At 46.0% G+C, this 23973-nt stretch overlaps 1 protein-coding gene across 1 annotated transcript; it reads left to right on the forward strand.

Moving 5' to 3' along the window:
* Positions 1 to 1758: 1758 nt before the first annotated feature.
* LOC311583270 (ATP-dependent RNA helicase DDX19A) lies at positions 1759 to 22132 on the forward strand. The gene is made up of 12 exons (XM_084756680.1): positions 1759 to 1930; positions 6635 to 6683; positions 8238 to 8288; positions 9204 to 9339; positions 14580 to 14672; positions 17028 to 17130; positions 17479 to 17593; positions 18193 to 18370; positions 18693 to 18930; positions 19336 to 19498; positions 19841 to 20032; positions 20331 to 22132. Exons 1-12 carry the CDS (start codon positions 1874 to 1876, stop codon positions 20390 to 20392), a joined length of 1437 nt encoding a protein of 478 aa, XP_084612806.1. The 5' UTR covers positions 1759 to 1873; the 3' UTR covers positions 20393 to 22132.
* The last annotated feature ends 1841 nt before the right edge of the window (positions 22133 to 23973 follow it).

Below are 23973 nucleotides of genomic sequence, written 5' to 3' on the forward strand. Positions count from 1 at the left end.
TACCAGTCAAGTTCTCAGATGCACACTTATTAAATTGGTTACTGTGAAGAAAGCTAAGACAGGTGTGGTGGCTCATGCTTATAATCCCAGCACTCGGGAGGCAGAGGCAGGCAGATCGCTGTGAGTTCGAGGCCAACCTGGTCTACAAAGCGGGTCCAGGACAGCCAAGGCTACACAGAGAGACCCTGTCTTGAAAAACCAAAAAACAAAACAAAACAAAACAAACAAACAAACAAACAAAAAAAAAAAACCAAAGAAAGCTAACCACTTTCTCTCTCAGGTTTTGGGTTTGTGCTATAGAACTGAGTTGCCCTGAAATCAACAGATTTGCCACTTGGCTAGGCTTATTGAAGTTAGGATTAACTTCTCCAACTTAAGTTTCCTCAACTGGGAACTGGGCGTGACATAAAGTATGCTGAAAACTGAATGTATTTAATACGTTTGTTTGTTTTTTACTTGTTTTGTTTTAGAGACTGAACTCTATTGCAGACATCTACCTCTCTCTGCTTCCCGAGTCCTGGGATTAAAGGCATATTCCATCATGCTTGGTTTAAAATGAAGGGTTTTTGTTTGTTTGTTTTTGTTTTTTTAAGTTATTACCACTTCTAGGCCTTCTGGCTAAAATCAGGTGTAGATGTTAACTCCTGTTACCATGTTCAGCTGAGTTAGTACTTGGCTCAGGGCAAGCTATTTTGTAAGAACTCTCAGAAAGTGCCTTCTCTTTGGCCTTAGGTGTAGAAAAAGGACTCACTGTGGGTGTACTCCTTCTGAAGTGTACAGGCTAGCTGTGGGCTGGGCCCAGAGCTGTTTCCAATGGTAGCTGAGTGTTTTTATTGTTTCAGTTGGGGCTTCAGCCTAAACCACCAGAAATCAACCTCACAGTAGATCCAGGTAGTATGAAAGAAATAGTTTTTAAAAATTCATTAAATAAACCAGGCGTGGTGGTGCACGCCTGTAATCCTAGCACTTGGGAAAGGCAGAGGCAAGAGGATCTCTGTGAGTTTGAGGCCAGCATTGTCCACAAAGCAAGTCCAGGATAGCCAAGGCTACAGAGAGAAAACCCTGTCTCAAAAAAAAAAAAAAAAAAGAAAAGAAAAGTGGGCCAGAGAGATGGCTTAGTGGTTAAGAGCCCTGTCTGCTCTTCCAAAGGTCCTGAGTTCAATTCCCGGCAACCACATGGTGGATTACAACCATCTATACTGAGATCTGGTGCCCTCTTCTAGTTTACAAGCTCATAATGCAGGCAGAACACTGCATTAAATAATAAATAAATAAATCTTAAAAAAATAAAAAGCATATGCCACCATGGCCAGGCTTATTTTATTCTTTAAATTATCTATATGCATGTGTGTCTATGACCGCGAGAGCCAGTCGGATCCCTTGTAATCTCTGCATATGAGAGGTGATGGAGGAAACCGAGTTCAAGTCAGCTAACAACTAGACAGCTTGTTCCAAAACCAAAAAAAAAAGCGAGAAAATATTTAGTATTAAATGAAGAACTAAGTTACTCTTTGCAGAGCTCTACGGCGTTACGATCAGACCGCAGCTAGCGACGTAGGGGGGTTTGTTTTGTTTTTCTTATGACAAGGTTTCTCTGCGTGGCTCTGGCCATCCTGGAACTCACTCTCTCTCTCTGTAGACGAGGCTGGCCTCGAATTCAGAGATAAGCCAAGTAGGATCTTAAAACGCTAAGCACGTTTGCTGATCCACCGGGGAGACAGACGGGAGAAGACCGCACGAGCGCGGAAGTGACGTCAATTCCGCGCAAGTCTTTTTCCGCTCCGCGTGAGTGGCACTTGGCGCGGGCTGGGACTCTACGCTGGTGTTGGCGGAGTGCAGAGCCTCTCTTCAGTTCGCGCTCGCTTTGGGGACCATGGCCACCGACTCGTGGGCGCTGGCGGTGGACGAGCAGGAAGCCGCTGTCAAGTCGGTCAGTAGCCTGGTGGGGATAGGGGACTGAGGCGGACGCGGTCTCCAGCACGGGGACCTCCGAGTGGGGTTGGCCAGCGCCCGCGCGCTGCTGAGTTGGCCGCGGGCAATCGCTTAGTGCTGCTTTGCTCCTGGAGTGGAGAAAACCCTAAGCGAGGCATCTTATCCGAGTCTGGATGAAAAGTTGCTCCCATGGTGACTCTGTCCTCACTATGTGTGCGAGGAGGCCCTAAACTGGCCCTTCTTTTTACCTTTTAGAAGAAATGGCAGCATCAAATTCTCTTTTCATTGTTAAGGGACAGTTATTGAGTGAGTTTATTCTGCTTTTCGCCAAACAGCCCCTACATCTATGCTTAATGTGATTGTAGCTCTCCAAAATAGCGGTCTTTGTTTCTGTTAATGCTTCACTTAGCTACAAATGCAAACTCTTTAGTAAGCTCTTTCTTTCTTTCTTTTTATTTATTTATTTGGTGGTAGTGGGTTCGAGACAGTGTAGCCCAGATTGACCTCCTACTTGCTGTGTAGGTGAGGTTGGATTCCTATCTTTCTGGCTCCTCGTGAGTGTTCAAGTTACAGAATTGCTGACTTTGTTTTGTTTTTGAGACAGCCCAGCTGGCCTACAGATCACTTTTTAGCTCAGGGTGGCCTCAAATCCCTTTTAATATCTATGTTTTGTGTGTTGGGGGGTGTTTTGCCTGTGGGTATCTGTGCACCACTCTTGTGCCTACATATGCTAGAAGAGAGTGTTGTACCCCCCTACCCACCCACCCCCCGACTGGAGTTACGACCGGTGTGAGCCTCCCTGTGGTGCTAGGTACCAAACCCCGGCCCTGGGCAAGAGCAACAAGCTCCCTTAACCACTGAACGATAACTCTAGGTCCTTTATTATACTTCGAATATGTATGTGTATTTGGAGCATGTATGTGCCATAGTTCAGGTGTGGAGATCAGAAGATAACTTGTAAGGGTAGGTGCTCAGTCTACAGTGTGGGTCTCAGGGATGTATTCAATTCATCGGGCTTGATGACATGAAATACCCGCTGAGCTATATTATGAGCCCCAGTCTGAAGTTTCAAGTCTAATGTTTAATGTTAGATAATACCTAAAATACAGTGACAGAATTTTTTTCAACTTAATTATGTGTGTGGCCCTGGCTGTCCTAGAACTGGATCTGCAGACTAGAGTGGCCCTGAAGTAAGATCCAGCTGCCTCTGCCTCCTGGGTGATGCGACTAAAGGCGGGTGCCAGCACACCTGGCTTAGTTACGTGTTTTGAACAGGGAATCCAACTCTGATGTCCAGTGAGGCCTCAAACTACTGAACTCCAGTAACGCTCTTAACTGTAATTGCAGGAGAGTGCCACCATACCCATCTTTTTGGCTTTTAAAAATGTGTTATCCAGCTGGGCGTGGTGGCCTTTAATCCCAGCACTCGGAAGGCAGAGGCAGGCGGGTCGCTGTGAGTTCGAGGCCAGCCTGGTTTACACAGTGATTCCAGGACAGCCAAGACTACACAGAGGAAACCCTGTCTCAAAAACAAACAAACAAACAAATGTATTATCCAAAGCTGGGGAGTTCATTTTGTAAGTCACACTTGCCTAGCCTGAATAAGGCCCTGGGTTAGACACCTCAGCATTGCAGGGATTTTTGTTTTTTTTAAGGTCTGTTCCTAATCTCATTATGAGAAGACTGTCACCACAACCACTTGAACATCCTTGGTATTTGACCTGCTCATTCTGCTTCTCAGGAGGTTGACGGAAATCCCCTTGAGATATACTTCACACTACCTTAACATACCTTTCACCACACAGACCTGTGTGCATTTCCTGTCCGGAGAGGCAGGATTAATTATCAGAGGCCATGTGCTGAGGGTGAATCCACCCTTCCCGAGAGTACCGCTAAGTAAATGCTGACAGACTCTTGCTTTTGACATCCTTTGTCTAGCACCTCAGAGAGCTGCATGTTAACCCATCTGTTCCTCATAACAAACCGTGCTTTAACGGACTTGGTTAGCTTTCTCTTTCATCAGGCCTTCCGGAGGCTGCTCTAATTAATGAGGTTGAATTAAAACTCCAGATGGTCTTAATCAAATGTTCAGACCATCCCAGGTGTATATTTCTGTTGATCTCTGTATATGCACTCTGAAAATGAGGATTAGCCAACCACTAATAAGTTCTGCTATTAGATGCCTTTCCCACATTAAAGCCTCATGGACTTGCCCCCATTAAAGGAGAAATTGTGTGTGTTCTCTGGAAAACTTGGTTCCTAAAAAGATCAGATGAAAACTCTTTATGGTGTGGTGGTTTGAGATGTTCTCCATTGACTTGGGCAATTAACACTTGGTCCCCAGTTGGTGCTGCTGTTTGGGGGGTGCTTGGGAGGTGTGGCTTTGTTGGAGGAAGGATGCACTGCAAGAAGGCCTTGTGAATTCAGTTCAGGATGTGAGTCTTCAGCATCTACCGTTAGCCACCATGCCTGTGTTCTGCCCTCCTGGACTCCTATCCCTAGAATAACTCTAGAACCACAAGCCCAAACAAGCTTTTCTGTAACTTGTCCTGGTTATGTTTCATTGCAGCAGTAGAAAAGTAAGTAATGCACATGAGAGAGTAGATCTCCTCCTCTTAAAGACCTATAGTAGTGAGAGTTGGAGAGCCAACCTGGCAAGCACATATCATTTAGCAAAGCATAGCAAGTCTGAGCAGCATAGTGGCTCTAGGTGGCATGCCACGTGTGTCGGCTGACACTTGTAATCTCAGCACTGAAGCAGTGGATGTCTTGAAGGACAGGTGGTCTACGTAGTGTGTTCCAGGACAGCCAAGCCTATGTAGGGAGACCCTGTCTCAAAAACCAACAACTTATGACACTAATTTAGGGGTCTTGGGGACAGACCCAGGGCCCTGGAAACATGTCTTTTGTTTGTTTAATTGTTTTGTTTCGTTTTGTTTTGTTTGTTTTTCAAGACAGGGTTTCTGTGTAACCTTGGCTGTCCTAGACTTGCTTTGTAGACCACTCTGGCCTCCAACTTACAGAGATCTCCCTGCCTCTGCCTCCTGAATTCTGGGATTACAGGTGTGCACAACTGCATCCGACTCTCCTGGAAACATCTGAATTAGTTGCTGTGGCAAAATACATGACAGGAATGATGTAAAAGCCTATTCTGGCCAGGCGTGGTGGTGCACGCCTTCAATTCCAGCCTTCCAGAGGCAGAGGCAGGCGCCTCTGAGTGTGAGGCCAGAACAGCCAAGGCTACACAGAGAAACCCTGACCAAAAACAAACAAAAGTTCATCTTGGCTTATGGTTTAGGAAGGGCACACGGTCTGGAGTGGTGGAAGCCATGGTGCTGGAAGCCACACTGCACCCTTATTCAGGCCTGGACCCTAAGGCCTGGAATGGTGATTCCCACATTGAGCATAGGTCTTTTGCCTCAGTTCAACCTCTTGGGTTTGTCTTCTGGAGTTTTTTGTTTGTTTTGAGACAGTGTTTCTTTGTGTAGCCTTGGCTGTCCTGGAACTCTGCAGACCAGCTCACAGAGATCTGCCTGCCTCTGCCTCCCGAGTGCTGGGATTAAAGGCCAGCCAGGGGTTTGTCTTCTGTTCATTCAAAGAAACATCAAGTTGACAATCAAGATTAGCTATCACACCCTCTTTAGATCACACTCTTTTCTTTTCTCTTCTTTTCCTTTCCTTTCTTTTCTTTTTTCCAGAGCTGAGGACCAAACCCAGGGCCTTGCGCTTGCTAGGCAAGTGCTCTACCACTGAGCTAAATCCCCAACCCTGGTCACACTCTTTTCAAGACAAAGTTTCTCTGTGTAGCTTTGGCTGTCCTGGACTCACTTTGTAGACCAGGCTGGCCTTGAACTCATGAAGATTCTGCCTCCCATGCTCAGCTTAGGTCACACTCTTAGCAGTTTTTAGAGCATAAATATTTGTGAAAGTGGAGACTAGATTGCAGTTTTATTAATTACTGCTCTGATTGTACTTTCTATTGTAAATTACCAATCCAGTTTGTGTTGATAAGACTGTGTAGCCTACAGTTAATTTTAAAAAAGAAAAAAAAATTGGAGTTCTAAAAATTTTCATTGTAATAGGTTTCTTTTTTGATGGGGGGGGGCGGGCATTGATTTTGTTGCTTTGTTTAAGGCAAGTCTCACGTGGCTCAAATCTAACTCATGATCTTTAACTTTTGGTCTTGCTGACTGTGCCGCAGGTGCTGGGTAAGGCCTGTCTCTCTGCACCTGGCTTATTGTGACACATTTAAAACTAACTCACCTGCAGGTGGTTGATAGGATAAAGGGCTGTAATTTATTAAATTTTGGGGTTAAAAAGATTGAGGCATGGCTTAGTGGCAACACATCTGTCCAGTTTGTTCTGTGTTACGGGTTTGACACAGCATCACCAAAAACCCAGGCCAACAAACAAAAACTTGGAGAAGTTCTAGAAAGAGTGTAAGTTAGAAGAAAAGCAACTGTTTGAAGCTTTTCCCCCTTCTGTCTTACAGCATTATGTTTATGCCATGTTCACCTCCTCTGTTTGTGCTGTTGAGGTAACACGAGATGTTTTGCCCAGGCCTTTAGAGTGTCTGTACTGAATAGAGCAAATAAGCTCCCTGGCCAACTCTGCAGTAGTCTCTGCTAACCTTTCACCAGGCCGCCCCACTGCCTTCCTTGCTTGGCTCTTTTGTTTACTGTTTCCTTTTATTCTTACTCAGATGAGCAGTTTGCAGATCAAGGAAGAGAAAGTCAAAGCAGACACCAATGGTGAGTCATTGCTAACTACAGACTGGGTGCCTATTACACCTGCGCTTGTGCCTCAACTTACTGCAGCAGATCTGTCCTGTCAGGTGTGGCCTGACCTGGGGATTGAACTCAGGTCATCAGGTTTGGCAGCAAATTCCTTTACCCAGTGATTCACAATTTTGACAAATATTTTCAAATTAGGGGTGAGGATATAACTTAGGTGGTAGACTGCTATATAGCACACTGGAACCCAGATCTAGTCCTTAGCACCACATAAACCAGGTATGCTCTTTGTAATCTAAACACTCGGAAGTCAAAGCAAGAAGATCCGAAGTTCAGTACCATCCTCTGCTACATAGCAAACTTCAGGCCAGCCTGGGCTACATGAGACCCTGTCTCAAAAACAAAACAAAGGACCCTCATTAAGATTGGTTTTTTGTTTTGTTTCTTGGTTTGTTTTTTAAGATTTATTTATTTATTCTATACAGTGCTGTGCCTGCATGTACACCTGCAGGCCAGAAGAGGGCATCAGATCACATTATAGATGGTTGTAAGCTACCATGTTGTTGCTGGGAATTGAACTCTGGACTTTTGGAAGCACAACCAGTGCTCTTTACCTCCAAGCCATCTCTCCAGCCCCCAAGATTGTTTTATTTTTAGTGTTTAGGAACTGCGTTTTAATATATTGCCTTGACTGACCTGGAATTTTTTTTTTGTTTTTTGGTTTTTTTTTTTTTTTTGGTTTTTCAAGACAGGGTTTCTCTGTGTAGCCTTGGCTGTCCTGGACTAACTTTGTAGACCAGGCTGGCCTCGAACTCACAGCAGTCTGCCTGCCTCTGCCTCCCGTGACCTGGAATTTATATATAGACCAGGCTAGCCTCAAATTCTGAGTGAGCTTGCTTTTGCTTCCCCAGTCCTAGGAATACAGATATTCACTTCTATGTAAGGCTCTAAGTATTCTATGACTTCATAGTTCTGTTTACAGAGCCTGGAAGTGTCTGTTTCTCTACAGTCTCATTACAAAACGTCTAGTCAGTTTAAAAGTTGCTCTAGTCTTGGGGTTGGTGGCTCACAGCCATCTATAATGTGATCTGATGCCCTCTTCTAGTCTGTTTTGTTGTTATTCTTGTTTGATTTTTTTGTTTGGAGGGTTGTTTTGTTTTTTTGAGACAGGGTTTCTCTGTGTAGCCTTGGCTGTCCTAGACTCTCTTTGTAGACCAGGCTGGCCTTGACCTCACAGGGATCCCCTTGTCTCTGCCTCCCCAAGTGTTGGGATTACAGGCGTGCACCACTGCACCTGGCTGAGTTTCTGGTCTTAGAGGTAAAAAATAGGGATTAGAATTCACTGTGTAATGCTATGCTGTATTTTAGGATAACTAAGTCAGAAATCACATATTTTTGTGATTCTAAGTTCAAATTTAAGTTTTTCTTATGCACTTACATACATTGTAAACGAGAAATCCATTAAACATAAATTCCAGCTGTTCAGATTTGTGCAGTTTAGTTTTAGTGCTTACATTGTCCAACCTCTAGGTTTAGTGTTTGTCTTTCTGATGCAGCTATTTTCTTACATAGGTGTTATCAAAGCCAGCAGCACTGCAGAAAAGACAGAGGATGAAGAGAAAGGTAACCATTCTTTACTGTTGCCAGAGACTTAGTGTGGCCAGCGCTTACCCACCTGGAGCTAGAGACACTCTTGACTTAAAATAACAGGTAAGTGAGGAGGAAGTCAAGAGTGTGCTGTCCCTGAAGCCAGAGAAGATGGCTCATTCAGTAAAGTGCTTCCGCCATTGCATGACCTGACTCTTACCCCAGTTTGTAGCACATGGAGACCAGGAGCAGTAGCCTGCACCTGTAAGCCTAGCTCTGCTGGAGGGGTGGGGTGGTGACGACAGGGGATCCTGAGCTCTCTGCCCAGCCAGTCTGAACAATTGGTGAGCTACAGGCTCATTGAGAGACCTGTCTTAAAAAATAGGGTGAAGAAGCAGTTGAGGAAGATGCATGCTCTCAGTCTCTGACCTCCACACTCATGTGCACCTTTGTACTCATACAAACACATACATTACACACACACAAATGCTACAAGGGTATGTGTGTCAGGCTAGACATGTACCTCAGAGGCAGAACACCTGTCCACTGTGTGCTAGGCCCTCAGTTCTATATCCAGCACTAGAAAACAAAAGGCAAAGGGTGTCACTATAGGTAATAAGGTGATTAAGAAAAGAAGCATCTGTGCTTGTGGTCTCAGCTCTCTGACAAGCTAAAGGTAAATGAGGTTAAAAACAAAAAATAGGTGATGCAGTTCAAGGACAGGAACCCAAGCACTCAGGACCCTGTGGCAGGAGGGGGCTGCAGTTCACGTGAGACCTGTAGGTTAAAAATAAGTGAGACTCCAGTACATTAAAGATGGAAGGGGGTGGGAGTGGGCTTTTCTCCAACTCTGAGTGTTTGTTAGGGTCTGGTTCAGGGAGAGGGAACACAAGTATTTTCTCAAGGGTGGGGCTTGCCCCAGTGGATGAAGAAAATCTGCTTTCTTCACAGAGGACAGAGCTGCTCAGTCTTTGCTCAACAAGCTGATCAGAAGCAATCTTGTGGATAACACCAACCAAGTGGAAGTGCTGCAGAGGGACCCAAACTCCCCGCTCTACTCAGTGAAGTCTTTCGAAGAGCTTCGCCTGTGAGTGTTTAGCTTTGACAGCTGCTCCCCAGTCTCTCCCAGTCTCTGAACTGGGCGTGGCCAAACATGCTTTACTCCCAGGCCAGGAGTCAGAACCAGGACATCTCTGAGTTTAGTGTAGCCAGGACGGCATAGAGACCCTGACTCAGAGACAATAGACCTAGTGTTTTGGATTCCTCTGGACTTTTTTTTTTTTTTTGGCTTTAAATTTTGTTTTGTTTTTGTTTGGGTTTTTTTTTTTTTTAATTTTGTATATCAGCTGGGTGGTGGTGGCCGCAGCTCATGCCTTTAATCCCAGCACTCTGGAGGCAGAGGCAAGTGAATCACTGTGAGTTCTAGGCCAGCCTGGTCTACAGAGTGAGTCCAGGACAACCAAGGTTACAGAGAAACCTTTCTTGAAAAAATTTTTTAAAAGAAATTTTTTTGTTTTGGTAAATCATATTTATGTCTTTAATTAAGTGGTAATCTACATAACTCAAAAGTGAGTGTGGGAGGGTTGGGATTACATAGTGGTAGAGTGTTTGCTCAACAAATAGGAAGTCCTGTGCTTTATCTCTAGTACTGCACAAAGCAAGCATTAGGTTGTGTGCCTATAACCCCAGCATCTGGAAGAATGTGCGGGCACAAGGGTCAAAATCTCAAGGTCATTCTAGGCTGCACAGCCTGTTTGAAGCCTGCCTGGAACACATAAGACTGTATGAATAAGGTTACCACTGATGGTCTTCTACCATTCCCTTGTCTACTCTTTTTCTTCCAGTATAACTCTTTTCTTTGGACACTGGAGCTCAGAGTGGTCTGGTGTTGGTGCAGGCCCATAATCTAGCTGCTTTTAAGTGGGATCAGAAGTCCAGGATCTGCCTGGGCTATAGAGTATGTGTGGAATCTCACTATGCTGCTAGCCTTGGACACCTGGGCTCTTGGGTAACTGGGACTATACGTGTGATTTTCTGAGTAGAGGCTGAAAGTTTTTTTTTCTTTTATACTCTTAGAACTTTGAATAAAATATTGGCTGACAGGTGATTTCTGGATGTCAGGAACATGTCTTATTAGGTAAGCCCTTTGGAAGACTACAGGGTTTACAAACTTTTTTTTTTTTTTAAAGATTTATTTATTTAAGTATACAGTGCTTCACCTTCATATATGCCTGCATTCCAGAAGAGGGCACCAGATCTCACTGTAGATGGTTGTGAGCCACCATGTGGTTGCTGGGATTGAACTTAGGACCTGTGGAAGAGCAGGCAGTGCTCTTAACCTCTGAGCCATCTCTCTAGTCCTACAAACATTTTTAGAAAGTGTCTGAAGAGCCTGGGTTCCTGGTACCTAGAGTGCAGCACAACCCACAAGGCCAGCCTTGAGGGAAGGGACCGCTTAATGATATGATGAACAGCTCTTAGAAGGGGTTTCCTGTTTTTAATTAGAAATGAGACTAGGCTGTATAGCACTGTGTTTATAGTCAACACTACCACACTGACCACTTGATAAATGCAGAGTGGATGGAGCTCATATGGCAGATATTGTGTGTGTGAGGGGAAAGATTGCTCTCAACCCGGAGCACGTCCCTTCTGCTAGGCGTCCCAGGCATCCTCCTGTCTCTGCCCTCTACTGTCCATGGGACTGCAGGCATGTACTCAGCTTTTACATGGTGCTAGATGTGTAAAGCCATGCTTGTGTGGCCAGCACTTGACCAACTCACCTATCTCAGCAGCCCCATTCATGTTAATGTTCCTACCAGTCTTTTTGGTTTTTCAAGATACGGTGGTTTCCTCTGTGTAATCATGGCTGTCCTAGACTCACTTTGTAGATCAGGCTGGCCTTGCGCTCATAAGGATCAGCCTGCCTCTGCGTCCCGAGTACTGGGATTAAAGGCATGCGCCACCACGCCCGGCCTCCCATCAGTCTTTTTGGTTTGGTTTGGTTGGTTGGTTTGCTTTTGTTTCGAGACAGGGTTTCTCTGTTTTAGGCCTGACTGTCCTGGTCTCTCTTTGTAGACCAGGCTGGCCTCACAGAGATCCACTTACCTCTTGCTCTCGAGTGCAGGGATTAAAGGTGTGTGCCACCACTGCCTAACAAAAAAGCACTTTTAAATTTAGATGTTTTTATGATGCATGAGTCCTTTTGTTTGCACGCCTGTATGTGCCTGGTGCAAGTAGAGACCCTAAGGCAGCTGACCTGGAACTGTAGTAACAGACGGCTGTGAGTCACTGTGTGGGTTCTGGAAATAGCACTCTGGTCCTCTCCAAGTCCAGCCAACACTCTTAACCATGAGCCTTCTTCTCTGACCCTCTGCTTTTTTAAAGGTCTTACTATATAGCACGAGGCAGTGTAGGTTACTCTAGGACTCACAGTGATCCACCTGCCTCAGCCTCCTAAGTGCTAGGATTATGGGTGGGAGCCAGTTGTTTCAGCTGTATCAGGACAATTTGATGTGCTCTATTGTTTCCTAAGTCTGAGTTAGTTCTGCCACACTCTGAGTTTTTGATTCATTTGAAAGACTTGCACTCTCAATTAGCTCCTCGTGGATTGCTATTTATTTGTGAAAGAACCTAGCTAAGTAGCCTTGGCTAGCCTGGAACTTGCAGAGATCCTCCTGCCTTGGCCAGCCTAGGGCTCCACTTACAAAGCTGAGCTATGACTTGGAGCTTGACTTGTCCTTTTAGGCAAGTTTTCTCTTATTAGTTAGTTGAAGCAGATGGAACTTAGATTGCTGTTTGGGGTTCTCTCACTCTGTGTGTGTGCGCCGGGGCGTGGGAATGCATGGGGACCCACTTGGAGCCAGGGATCAATGCGGGCATCATGCTGTCATTACCCACATTACGGTTTGACATGGCCTCTCACTGAAGTCACAGCTTACCTGTTGGCTAGACTGGCTGGCCAGCAAGCTGGGAATCCAGCATTCCCCCACCCTCTTTGCAAACACTAGGATCACAGACATTTGCCACCATGCCCAGTTTGCATGATGATGATGATTATTAAGATTATTTATTATGTATACCATGTTCTGCCTGCAGGCCAGAAGAGGGCACCAGATCTCATTGTAGATGGTTGTAAGCCACCATGTGGTTGCTGGGAATTGAACTCAGGACCTCTGGAAGAGCAGACAGTGATCTTAACCTCTGAGCCATCTCTCCAGCCCTTGGGTTTGGCTTTTTAAAAAAGATTTATTTATTTATGTATATGAGCACTCTATCTGCATATATACCTGCATGACAGAAGAGGGTGTCAGTCTCATTACAGATGGTTGTGAGCCACATGTGGTTGCTGGGAATTGAACTCAAGTCCTCTAGATGAGTACCCAGTGCTCTTAACTCCTGAGCCATCTCCCCAGCCCCTTTAAAATTATTTTTACTACAGATGTTTCATATTTTCACTTTATTTAATATAAATTTTTCATTTTATCTGCACACCTGGACAAAGGTTAGAGATAAGTTCTGGGAGTCAGCTGTCCTTTTTTATCATCTGGGGTCTATCTGACAGGTCAAACTCAGGTCATCAGTCTTGGTAGCAGGTGCCGTTCCTCATAGCCATCCTGCTAGTCTGTTGCTGTCCTCTCCAGCCCCTTTTATTTTTAACATAAAGTCTCATTTAGTAGCTCAGGCTGACCTGGAACTCACTAGCCCAGGCTAATATGCAGCTCAAGGCAGTCCTCTTCTGAGTATTGCAATTATAAGGTATGAGATACTATGTCCAGCTATTAACTTTTCTGTGAAAAGCTGAGCACAACAGGGTATACTGTGATCCTAGCACTCAACAGAGGCAGAGGTAAAGTGATCAGGAATTCAAGATTACCCTCAACAACATAGTGAGTTCAAGGCCAGCTTGGCATGGTGGCAGATGCCTTTAATCCCAGCACTCAGGAGGCAGAGGCAGGCAGATTGCTATGAGTTCGAGGGCAGCCTAGTCTACAAAGCGAGTCCAGAACAACTAAAAGCTATACAGAGAAATAAATAAATAAAAGCTACACAGAGAAAGCCTGTCTCAAAAAACAAACAAACAAACAAAAAATTAAAAATAAGTAGAGTTTTGTGTGTTTTTTGGTAAATATAAAGGTAGTTGAGAATTTATTGTAAATACAATAGAAATGTAATTTTAATTGATACTGGTTATAAAGTTACTTAAGAACTTGTTGCCAGGACTGGGTATGTAGCTCAGTTGGTATAGTGCTTGCCAGGCATGCCTGCATGAAGCCCTAGGTGCAGTCCCCTGTACTGCAGGACTGCCTAAGTGTGGTGGTGCACACAAGAGATGAGTCAGGGTGGGGTATATCAACTTCCAGGACAGCCACAGCTACATAAGAAGACCTTATCTGCAAGAGTAAAATTAGTTTTGGGTTTGCTGGTTTGTTTTGTTTTATAGGTTCTTCTCTGTGTAGCCTTGGCTATCCTGGAACTCTTTCTGTAGATCAGGCTGACTTTGAACTCAAAAAGATCCATCTGCCTCCGCCTTTCAAGTGCTGGGATTAAAGGTGCGTGCCACCACCACCCCTCTAAAAATACTTTTTCAAAGTTGAGGTAAGATGATCAGAATAAGTAAGGATAGCCTTGGCTACCTGGAACACTACAAAAACTCAGAAAATTCCATTTTCCTAAAGAAATTCTACATTGCAACAGTAGAGCAAGCAGTGTTTTCCTTTATAATTCATGTTATGAATTAATAAATACTACTTTTTGTTATTTCCAAGGAACACTTGTCATCCAGCTCTGAGCAGATAGGCGGGGCTGCTGAAGGCGTGGGCCCTTCTAGTCTATCTAGGAGACTGTGTAATAGTCTCAGAATAACAGCAGCTGAGGTGATGCTTTGGTTTGAGGTGTTTTGGTCTCCTCACCCCATGGGAGTCCAAGGGATCCAGTCCCCTTTTCTGTCTTCCATGAGCATCCTCACACGTCTATGCATACATATAGATTAAAAAAATAAATCATTTTAAAAAATAGTTTGGAGCTGGTATGCTGGTTTATTGGGTAAAGCACTTTCCACCAAGCCTGGTAACATGAGTTCAGTCCATAGGACTTTCATAGTGAAAGGAGAACACTGACTTGTGCAGGTTGCCCTCTGACCTTCACCTGAACACCATGGCACAAGCACACATACATATATAGGGAATAAATAAATAAATAAATATAAACTTTAGAATAATAGTTTGATTGAGATAGGAAGCATTACGTCTTCTTAGAGCTAGTATAAGAAAAGCCTCTAAAAACATTTTAATTGCTCAATACCCATCTCACCTCTGCCTTTCCTCCCAGGAAACCACAGCTTCTCCAAGGAGTCTATGCCATGGGCTTCAATCGACCATCCAAGATCCAGGAGAATGCGTTGCCCATGATGCTTGCTGAACCGTGAGTGCAGACCCCACTGTACCTCTCCAGGGTTGGTTTAACTAAGTGCTTCATGAATGGCTGTCATTGTTGGTGGGCACAAACTGGGGGGTGGGAGCTGCCTGAGACAACCTGCTTTCTTAGGAAAAGAACCTCAAAAGTACAGGGAGAATCACGTGGACGTGAGCACATTTCATTTTTTTGAGGGGGGCAGGTTGAGATGGGGTTTCTCTGTGTAGCCCTGGCTGTCTTAGAACTTGCTCTGTAGGCAAGGATGGCCTTGAATTCAGAGATCTGCCTGTCTCTGCCTCTGCGTGCTATGGTTAAAGGCATGTGCTAACAGTCCTGTCCCTTACTTGGCATTCTTGATGACCTAGGTTTAATCTCTGCTTCTTTAAAAAAAAAAATTGGATTCAAAACTATTTTTAGGGGCTGGAGACATGGCTCAGCACTTGAGAGCACTTGCTGCTCTTCCAGAGGACCTAGATTCAATTCACAGCACCCACATTGTGGTTCACAACCATGTATATAACTCTAGTCCTAGAGGATGTTGCCCTCTTCTGACCTCCAAGGGCACCAGGCATACAAGCGGTAGACAAACATGTACCCATACACATAAAGTAATTTAAAACATATACAGAAAGATGCCAGGACTATCTCTAGCTTTAGCATGTAAAGAGACTGCATTAATCCAGGTGCACGTAGAGCCCCCTGTAGACTCTCCCTTCCCGTCCCTTGCCTACCCGCTTTGAAGCAGCTGCCATCCTGAGATGGGTTATCTCCTCAGGCGCCTTTATACTTTCCCTATGTGCATAGGTGTCTAACGCTGTGAAAGACAGCTTGCATGTTTTTGTTTGGTTTTTTGAAGACAGGGTTTCTTTATGATACCCTTGGCTATCCTGGACTCGCTTTGTAGACTAGGCTGGCCTCGAGCTTGCAGAGATCTGCTTGTCTCTGCCTTCTGAGTGCTGGGATTAAAGGCGGGCGTCACCACCGCTCAGCCAGTTTGCATGTTTTTAAAGCCTAGATAAGTGATACTACATTTTGTAGAACTTTTTTTTTTAAAGATTTATTTTCTTTATTACTATGTATACAGTGGTCTGTCTGCATGTACACCTACAGGCCAGAAGAGAGCATCAGATCTCATTATAGATGGTTGTAAACCACCATGTGGTTGCTGGGAATTAAACTCGGGACCTCTGGAAGAGCAGACAGTGCCCTTAACCTCTGAGACATCTTTCCAGCCCTCATATTTTGTAGAGCTTTTTAAGCTCAACTTCTTTTGTGTTTTTTCAAGATCGAGTTTCACTGTGTATCCCTGGCTGTCTTGGAACTCACTCTATAGAGTAAGATCCTCCTTTTTTTTCCTCCCAAGTGCTGGGATTAAAGGCCTGCACCACCACACCTGACTTCAGGTGGGATAGATTGTAAGGTTTCTTTCTAAAACCCCCATTAGACATAATTATGAACTTAGTATGCAGAAGTAAGATCATAGTTCCTGAGTTTGAAGCCAGTCTCCTCAACTATGCAATAAAACCCTGAGAAAAGGAAGGATGTGCCACCTGTGTCAGTGTCTTGAACATCTGTACAGATGGGAAGAGAGTGTTCAGAAAGAGCTGAAGGTACAGTTCAGTGGAAAACAGCATCGGGGCTTTTGTGGCCCAGATCTTACTCTGCATTCTTGATCTCTCTGGGACACTTGGGCCATTAACACTAGGACACTCCAGAATCTGGAATGAGGATTTTGTTCGTGTGAACCCAGCTACATGCACTTTCCAGTATCTGGCACGCGTGGGTGAGTCCCTGGGCCCTAGGTGGTAAAAGGACAGAACCAACTCCTAAAGGTCCTGACCTCACGCTTGCAAATCTCCACTCCCCAAAACACTACATGTCTAAACATAATGATAATCTCTGAAAGGGCTGGAGAGTTGCCTCAGTGGCTATAAGAGCATTTCCTGCTCTGGCGCAGGAGCCAGGTTTGGTTCCTACTGCCATGTCAGGCTGGTCACAACTTCTGTGACTCCAGCTCTAGGGGATCTGATGCCTGATTCCCTCTCCTGGTCTCCGTGAACTTGCACACACATGGCGTACCTAGACACAGACATTCAGACATACATACATGAATGAATAAAAGCATTTCTTTTTCTTTTTTTCTTTTTTCTTTTTGTTTGTTTTGTTTGTTTTTTTTTTTTCTATTTTTTTGAGACAGGGTTTCTTGAAAAGTGTAGCCTTGTCTGTCTTAGACCAACTTTATAGACCAGGCTGCTCTCAGACTCACAGAGATCTGCCTGTGTCCACCTGCTAAGTGCTGGGATTTAAAGCATGGCTCACCACACCTTGCTCCAATGTTACTTTTATTTCTCTTGGTCAATGCAGCCCTCAGAACCTGATTGCTCAGTCTCAGTCTGGTACTGGGAAAACGGCTGCCTTTGTCCTCGCCATGCTCAGCAGAGTGGAGCCGGCAGACAGACACCCTCAGGTATGTGTTAGGAGCCTGGGGCTGTTCTTGCCAGCCATGTGATGAGGCATGGCTAATGTTGGCACCATAGTCTTTGGCTCCAGGCCTTGATGGAGGGGGAGGGGGGAGGGTAGGAAGCTTTTGGGGACAGCAGCTTTAAGCAGTAGTTTTTAAAGGCCTCCACCAAAACTGAACACGTGCTCCCAAGAGAGCAGGGTTCTGTTCTGAGGGCGTTTGTTCAGCTGGTGAGAGGTGAGCCTGCTTGGGGAGTAGGGCGCCTGTCCGATGTGAAGAGGTAGTAGCACCATGCGTTAGCACCTTAGCCCTCTTGTCTATTACCAAACTCATCTTTTGTGGTTTCTCTGCCAGTGCTTGTGCCTGTCCCCAACATACGAGCTGGCACTTCAAACAGGAAAAGTGATTGAGCAGATGGGCAAGTTTCATCCAGAATTGAAGCTAGCTTATGCTGTTCGAGGCAATAAATGTGAGTATAAGTGATTGGGCCTAAACAGAGATCATGGAATTTGTAAGCAAAGTAAAAACCATTTTTTGAAGTTTTTAGGAGGAAGTAGAAACAAACTTGCACCCTTTGTATCCACAGTGTATTGAACACGTGCTGCTCTACTTCATGGGTGAAGCAGCAGAGCTTGAGGGTGTTTTCTTTTTGTTTGTTTTTTGAGACAGGGTTTCTCTGTGTAGCCCTGGCTATCGTGAACTCACTTTGTGGACCAGGCTGGCCTTAAACTCACTGCAATCCACCTGCCTCTGCCTCCCGAGTGCTGGGGTTAAAGGTGTGCAACACCGCGCCCGGTGCGGGCTTTGTTTATTGTAGTGGGGCTGCAATTCTTGCCTTTTACCACGTGCTTCTCAAGAATTGAACGGAAAGAGTCTTTGAGAGCCAGGCGTGGTTAAAAAACAAAAAAACAAAAAAAGTCTTTGTACAGTGAGGCATCTTAGCAGGCCCCATGTGTTTTGAAATCTGAAATTGACTTGTTCTGACAGTTTGGAAGGGAGGTGTAAAGTACCATTTACAGACCTGGCTTTGCCTTTGGAATACCTGAAGAAAACATGTCTCTTTCACAGTGGAGAGAGGCCAGAAGGTCAGTGAGCAGATTGTCATCGGCACCCCGGGAACCGTCCTGGACTGGTGCTCCAAGCTGAAGTTCATTGACCCCAAGAAGATCAAGGTGTTTGTTCTGGACGAGGCTGACGTGATGATAGCAACTCAGGGCCACCAAGACCAGAGCATCCGCATCCAGAGGTAGGAACTGGAGCCTGGAGGAACTTGAGCCCAGGCCTCCTCTTGCCCCTGTGGGTTCTTTGCTCTGCTCTCTGCAGCAGCGTGTGTCTGATGGGCCCTTTCCACACAGCTCTCACCATGCTCCCAGCATGGGTTGAGAAGAGAGACCTGGGACCCTCCCCCGGCCCGGTGTCACGCTGGGCCTGCTCCTGCCTCCCCAGGATGCTCTGTACCCATCTCAGCCTTCTGGGGCTACAGCCCATCCAGGCCGGGGAGGCCGAGCTTGCGTTCCTGATGGCAAAGCCCTTGGAGTCGTGCAAAGTGCCTGGGCCTCCACTTGCAGGATGCTGCCCAGAAACTGCCAGATGCTGCTTTTCTCTGCCACCTTTGAAGACTCGGTGTGGAAGTTTGCCCAGAAGGTGGTCCCAGACCCCAACATCATCAAACTGAAGCGCGAAGAGGAGACGTTGGACACCATCAAACAGTATTATGTCCTTTGCAATAACAGAGAGGAGAAGTTCCAGGCCCTGTGCAACCTGTATGGGGCCATCACCATCGCCCAAGCCATGATCTTCTGCCACGTGAGTAGCTGCCGCAGGGCTGCCTGCCCTGCCTGCCTTTGTGGGTCAGTGAGTAGAGGATCATTGGCCCTGGGGGAGCCGTCATCTCCGGGGCCCAGCTGAGGAAAACTAGAGCCCACTGTATAAAACCTAGGGAGTCTGTTCTCGTCCATCATGTGAGTCTCTAATCAAACTCAGGTCATCAAGCTGGGTAGTATCTTTGTGCCATTTCGCCACACCAAAGTATATTTTTAAAATGGAAACTTTGTAAAAATTGTTTCCCAAGTGAGATTTTGCTTGCTATTGTCCTGTCATCTGGGCAGGTTTAGCATGCTAATGTGTAGCTGGTAAGTTTCAGGTACAGTCCAGATACACTACAGTCTTTTTCGGTGCTAAGATTTCCTAAATGTTTGGTTTCTTTTCCAGACCCGCAAAACAGCTAGCTGGCTGGCAGCAGAGCTCTCCAGAGAGGGCCACCAGGTGGCTCTGCTGAGTGGAGAGATGATGGTGGAACAGAGGGCTGCTGTGATTGAGCGCTTCCGAGAAGGCAAAGAGAAGGTTCTGGTGACCACCAACGTGTGTGCCCGGGGTGAGCAGAGACTGGCCCAGTTCACCAGGCTTAGGGTCCCAGGCCCTCCCTGTGAGCAAGAAAAGTACTTGTGTTTGTGGTCTCACGGAGGTGGGAGGATTTTAGGGGCGTTCCTTCCTAGAGAGGCTGGTTCCCCTGGGCAGCAAGAAGCTCAGCTTCCAGACACTTGCTGTCTGCCTTGTAGAGTCCTGTTCCTCAGCCTAGGCCACAGTCCTCTGTAGTTAGTGCCCACATCCTGGTGTGACTTGTGCAGGCCGTGTCTCCAGCGGAAGTGGGTGTGTGTGGCTGATGGTCGCCCCCTTTGTCTCTCTCCTGCCTGCCTCCTCCAACCCCTTTGTGCAGGTATTGATGTTGAACAAGTGTCTGTCGTCATCAATTTTGACCTTCCTGTGGACAAGGACGGGAACCCAGACAACGAGACCTACCTGCACCGCATTGGGCGCACGGGCCGCTTTGGCAAGAGGGGTCTGGCCGTCAACATGGTTGACAGCAAGCACAGCATGAATATCCTCAACAGGATCCAGGAGCATTTTAGTGAGTCCCTGAATTGGCTGTGCCCGGAACCCTTTTCAGGCGGGCATGTGGGAAAGGGGAGGCTTCCTTTGTCCCTGGGGCAGGCTCTGTCTCCATCTGGATGGTTGTCAGGGAGTGCACATTCAGGGCTCAGAGACCAAGCCCTGGTGCCGGCTGCTCAGGCTCAGGAAGCCTGCCTTGTGCCTAGGGGAAATATGACTGTCCCCCCAAGGAGCTGCCCCAACCCCCAGCCAGCCATGCTCTCTAGGTGACGCCCATTGTATGTCCGTGGTGGTCTTGAATCTTTTTTCCCCCTCAGATAAGAAGATAGAGAGATTGGATACAGATGATTTGGATGAGATCGAGAAAATAGCCAACTGAGAAGCTTCTCCGGCGGCTGGCGTCACCCTCAGCACTGTCCCTGCCTGGGAGCCTCGTGCTTTCATGGCATAGGCCTTGACAGGCACCTCAAAGACCAAGGCCTGAGTAGAGACTACCTACCTCATTCAGAATTACGTTTGGACTTGACAGAAATTTGTGCAAATGGTAGGAGGAAACCTAAGGAAAATACTACATTTTAGAAAACAGTCCTAACTGGGTGTGGTGGGAAAATGCCTTTATTTCCAGCACTTGGGAGGCAGAGGCATATGGTTCTCTGAGTTCACAGGCAGCCAGAGATGCATAGTGAGACCCTGTCTCCATGAAAGACATGGAGCTCTTAGCTCTACTGGCTTTAAAGCCAGTTTTGTCTTTGATGATAGTATGGTTGCTGTTGGTGATATTTGGGCCCCAGGCCTTGCTGCCCACCCTCTGCCTGCAAGTGTTTGGACCAACCTCTAGCCTTGAATAAATGACAGTGGAAAAGGTGGTTCAGGGAGGCCAGGAGAGACATGGCTGTAGCCCAGCTGCCTCTGACAGAGCCAGTAGAAACCTTCTGCACTCCACATCCCACACCACCTCCTCCCTTCCTCCCTGCTGAGCTTCTTGCCTACCTTATTCTTCAGATTGGCATACAAGATTGAAGCCAGCAACTCATAGATTTAAGAGGGAGACTGGTCTATTGGGTAGACAATCCGGTTGAAGGTACGGTCTGTCGTTCCTCCTGTTCAATCCGTCTGTTTTGGGGTGTCATGCCAAGCAGCAGTTCAGAAAGGAAGTTATGACCAGACTTATGAGTTACTTCATACATTGTATGAATAAGATTGGATAAATCACAGTGGTAACACATCATTCTAAGAAATTTGAAATTATGAGAAACATTTTACTAATCATGGTTTATTTGTATTTTTATGCTTACTAGACTAATATATGCGCATTAAAAAGTGTGTATAAAAGTTTTCTGTGTGCATTCAGGAGTCACTATAGCTATCAGCTTGCTCAACATGCCTTACTGTTTCTCTTCTGTCTTCCACACATGCTTTCATTTTCCAGAAGTGTGAATACTTCACACTATTTTGTAACCTGATGGTTCAGGTGCACACATTTTTTTTTTTTGAACAGGTCTAGTGCACGTACACACACACACACACCTGTTTAACACTGGAAAGTAGCTGTCAGCCACCCTGGCATATATTTCCCTACTCCTCAGTGATAGGTAGAGGATTTTGAGCATGCTCAATACCCATAGTGCCACAGCGGCTGGCTGAGTCCCTGTCTTGGATCACGGTGGGAACTGCTTTTACATTCCTGTGGGTAGGATTCTTAGGTAAGAGAGGGAATGTTTAAAGTTGTAATTCACCACCAACTCTGTCGTATCCTAGTTTTGTTGTTTTTTAAGTAGGGTCTCACTGTGTAGCTCTAGGACCAAGCTGGGCTCTGACTCAGAAATCCACCTGCCTCCTGCATGCTGGGGTTAAGGGAGTGTGCCATAATGCCTGATTTATAGTATGGATTTCTTTAAGACTTTGCCAGTCAAGAGAGAAGCTAGAGGGATTGCTTAACCACTTCCTTTTATATCCAGTTCCAGAGGGATCTGCCTCTGCTCCCCTTGGGCACCTGGCAGTCATGTGCACTCCACCCCCAGAGGCGTAACTGTCTTCAGTCCCAGCACTCTGTTCCAGGACAGCCAGAGTTACAGAGACCTTGTCTCAAAAACAGAACTAAAACCATCTTTCCTATAGAGTCAGTTTGTGAGTAGTACATATTTACGTTCATGTAGATCTTAAGATGCCTGATGTGTTAGTGCTCACCTGTGATCCTAGCCAGTGTAGTATCTCCTGAGCCCAGAATTCAGGGTCTTATGCAACAGTAAGACCCCTTTTCAAGGAAAGGAAGAAAGGAAAGCATATTTGGACAAGTCTTTTGGGGTGTGAATTATTTTGGTTTCATAAAAGGGGAGTACATGACAGAGGGGTGGGCACATGGGCCAGAGGTCCAGCCCTTGAATGAAAATGGAAGTAACGACAGCAGGAAAAGTCAAGGTCTAGAGGTGTGGTGGCTTAGGAATTTAATTCCAGCATTTGGGAGCCAGAGGCAGGCAGAGCTCTGTGAGTTTGAGGCCAGCCTGGTCTACAAAGCAAGTTCATGACGGCCAAGAAAACACAGAGAAAGCTGTCACCAAAAAAAAAAAAAAAGGTCTACCTTGGTTTATGTGTGCAGGTGTACAGGCATGTGAGCACTGTGGGGAGGTTTGTGTGTGTGCAGGTGTACAGGCATGTGAGCACTGTGGAAAGGTTTGTGTGTGTGGGTGTACAAGCATCTGAGCACTGGGGAGGCTTCAGAAAAGGAGGGAGAAGGCACAAAGCAGGGTGAAGCAATTAATACCCGCACTGACCCAAATGGTGACACTGAAAATGAAGAACATACCATCTTCTATAAAGGCTGATAGGGCTGGAGAGATGGCTCAGTGGTTGACAGCGCTACCTGCTCTTCCAGAGGACCTGGGTTCAGTTCCCAGCACCTACAGGGCAGCTCAAAGCTGTAACTCCAGTTCCAGTGGATCTGACACACATGTAGGCAAAACACTAATGCACATAAAATAAATTATTTTTCTAAAAAAAGTTGGGCAGTGGTGGCGCACACCTTTAATCCCAGCACTTGGGAGACAGAGGCAGGCGGATCACTGTGAGTTTGAGGCCAGCCTGGTCTACAAAGCGAGTCCAGGACAGTCAAGGCTACACAGAGAAACCCTGTCCCGAAAAAAAAAAAAACGGGTTGGAGAGATGGCTCAGCGGTTAAGGTCCTGATTTCAATTCCCAGCAATCACACGGGAACTGAACATATCTCTATGAGTTCTGGTGTCCTCTTCTGGAGTGCAGGTGTACTTGCAGGCAAAACGCTATACATAATAAATCTTTTAAAGAGTAGGGGCAGATAATTGAGTGGTGGTAGGGTACCCCAGCACCCAAAAGGCAGATGCAGGTGGGTTTGAGGACAGCCTGGACTACAAACAAAGAAAAATGTGTCTCAAAAAAGCAAAACAGACACCAAAACAAAAAACCACAAGGTAGTCTTTTGTAATGGAGCAAAAATGGCTCATCCCAACAAAAATGGCCGCAGCTGATTCTGCCCATCTGCCCCAGTGTCACTCACCACACTGGCCCCTCTATCCCCTTCATCACCAAGCACGGTTAAACACCAGAGGGCAAAACCCCCCCCCCCAGGAAGTGTCTGTTAGTGTTTGGTTAAATAGCATACCTCTTCACAGGGTGGTGGGGGCGCACTTGGGAGGCAGAGGCAGGTGAATCTGAGTTCAAGGCCAGCCTGGTCTACAGAGCAAATTCCAAGGCATCCAGGGACATAGAGAAACCCTGTCTCAAAGAAACATTAAAGTCCTAGTATGAGGCCAAAGAGTTCCAGGACAGCCAGGGCTACCCAGAGAAACCTTGTATTGAAAAAACTTAACAGGCTGGGGAGATGGCTCATAACCATCTATAATATCTGGTGCTCTCTTCTGGCGTGCAGGTGTATATGCAGGCAGAATATATTATGTATACATAATCTTTTTTTAAAAAACATGCTCT

The sequence above is a fragment of the Acomys minous genome (genome assembly GCF_964271855.1).
Source record: "Acomys minous genome assembly, chromosome: 14".
NCBI classification, from domain to species: Eukaryota; Metazoa; Chordata; class Mammalia; order Rodentia; family Muridae; genus Acomys; species Acomys minous.

Bases quoted from the DNA above. Each gene is read 5' to 3' on its own strand.
- LOC311583270 (XM_084756680.1), top strand. From the start codon at position 1,874: ATGGCCACCGACTCGTGGGCGCTGGCGGTGGACGAGCAGGAAGCCGCT. The intron at 8,289-9,203 runs GTAACCATTCTT...CTTTCTTCACAG, and splicing joins GACAGAGGATGAAGAGAAAG to AGGACAGAGCTGCTCAGTCT. The intron at 19,499-19,840 runs GTGAGCAGAGAC...CCCTTTGTGCAG, and splicing joins CACCAACGTGTGTGCCCGGG to GTATTGATGTTGAACAAGTG.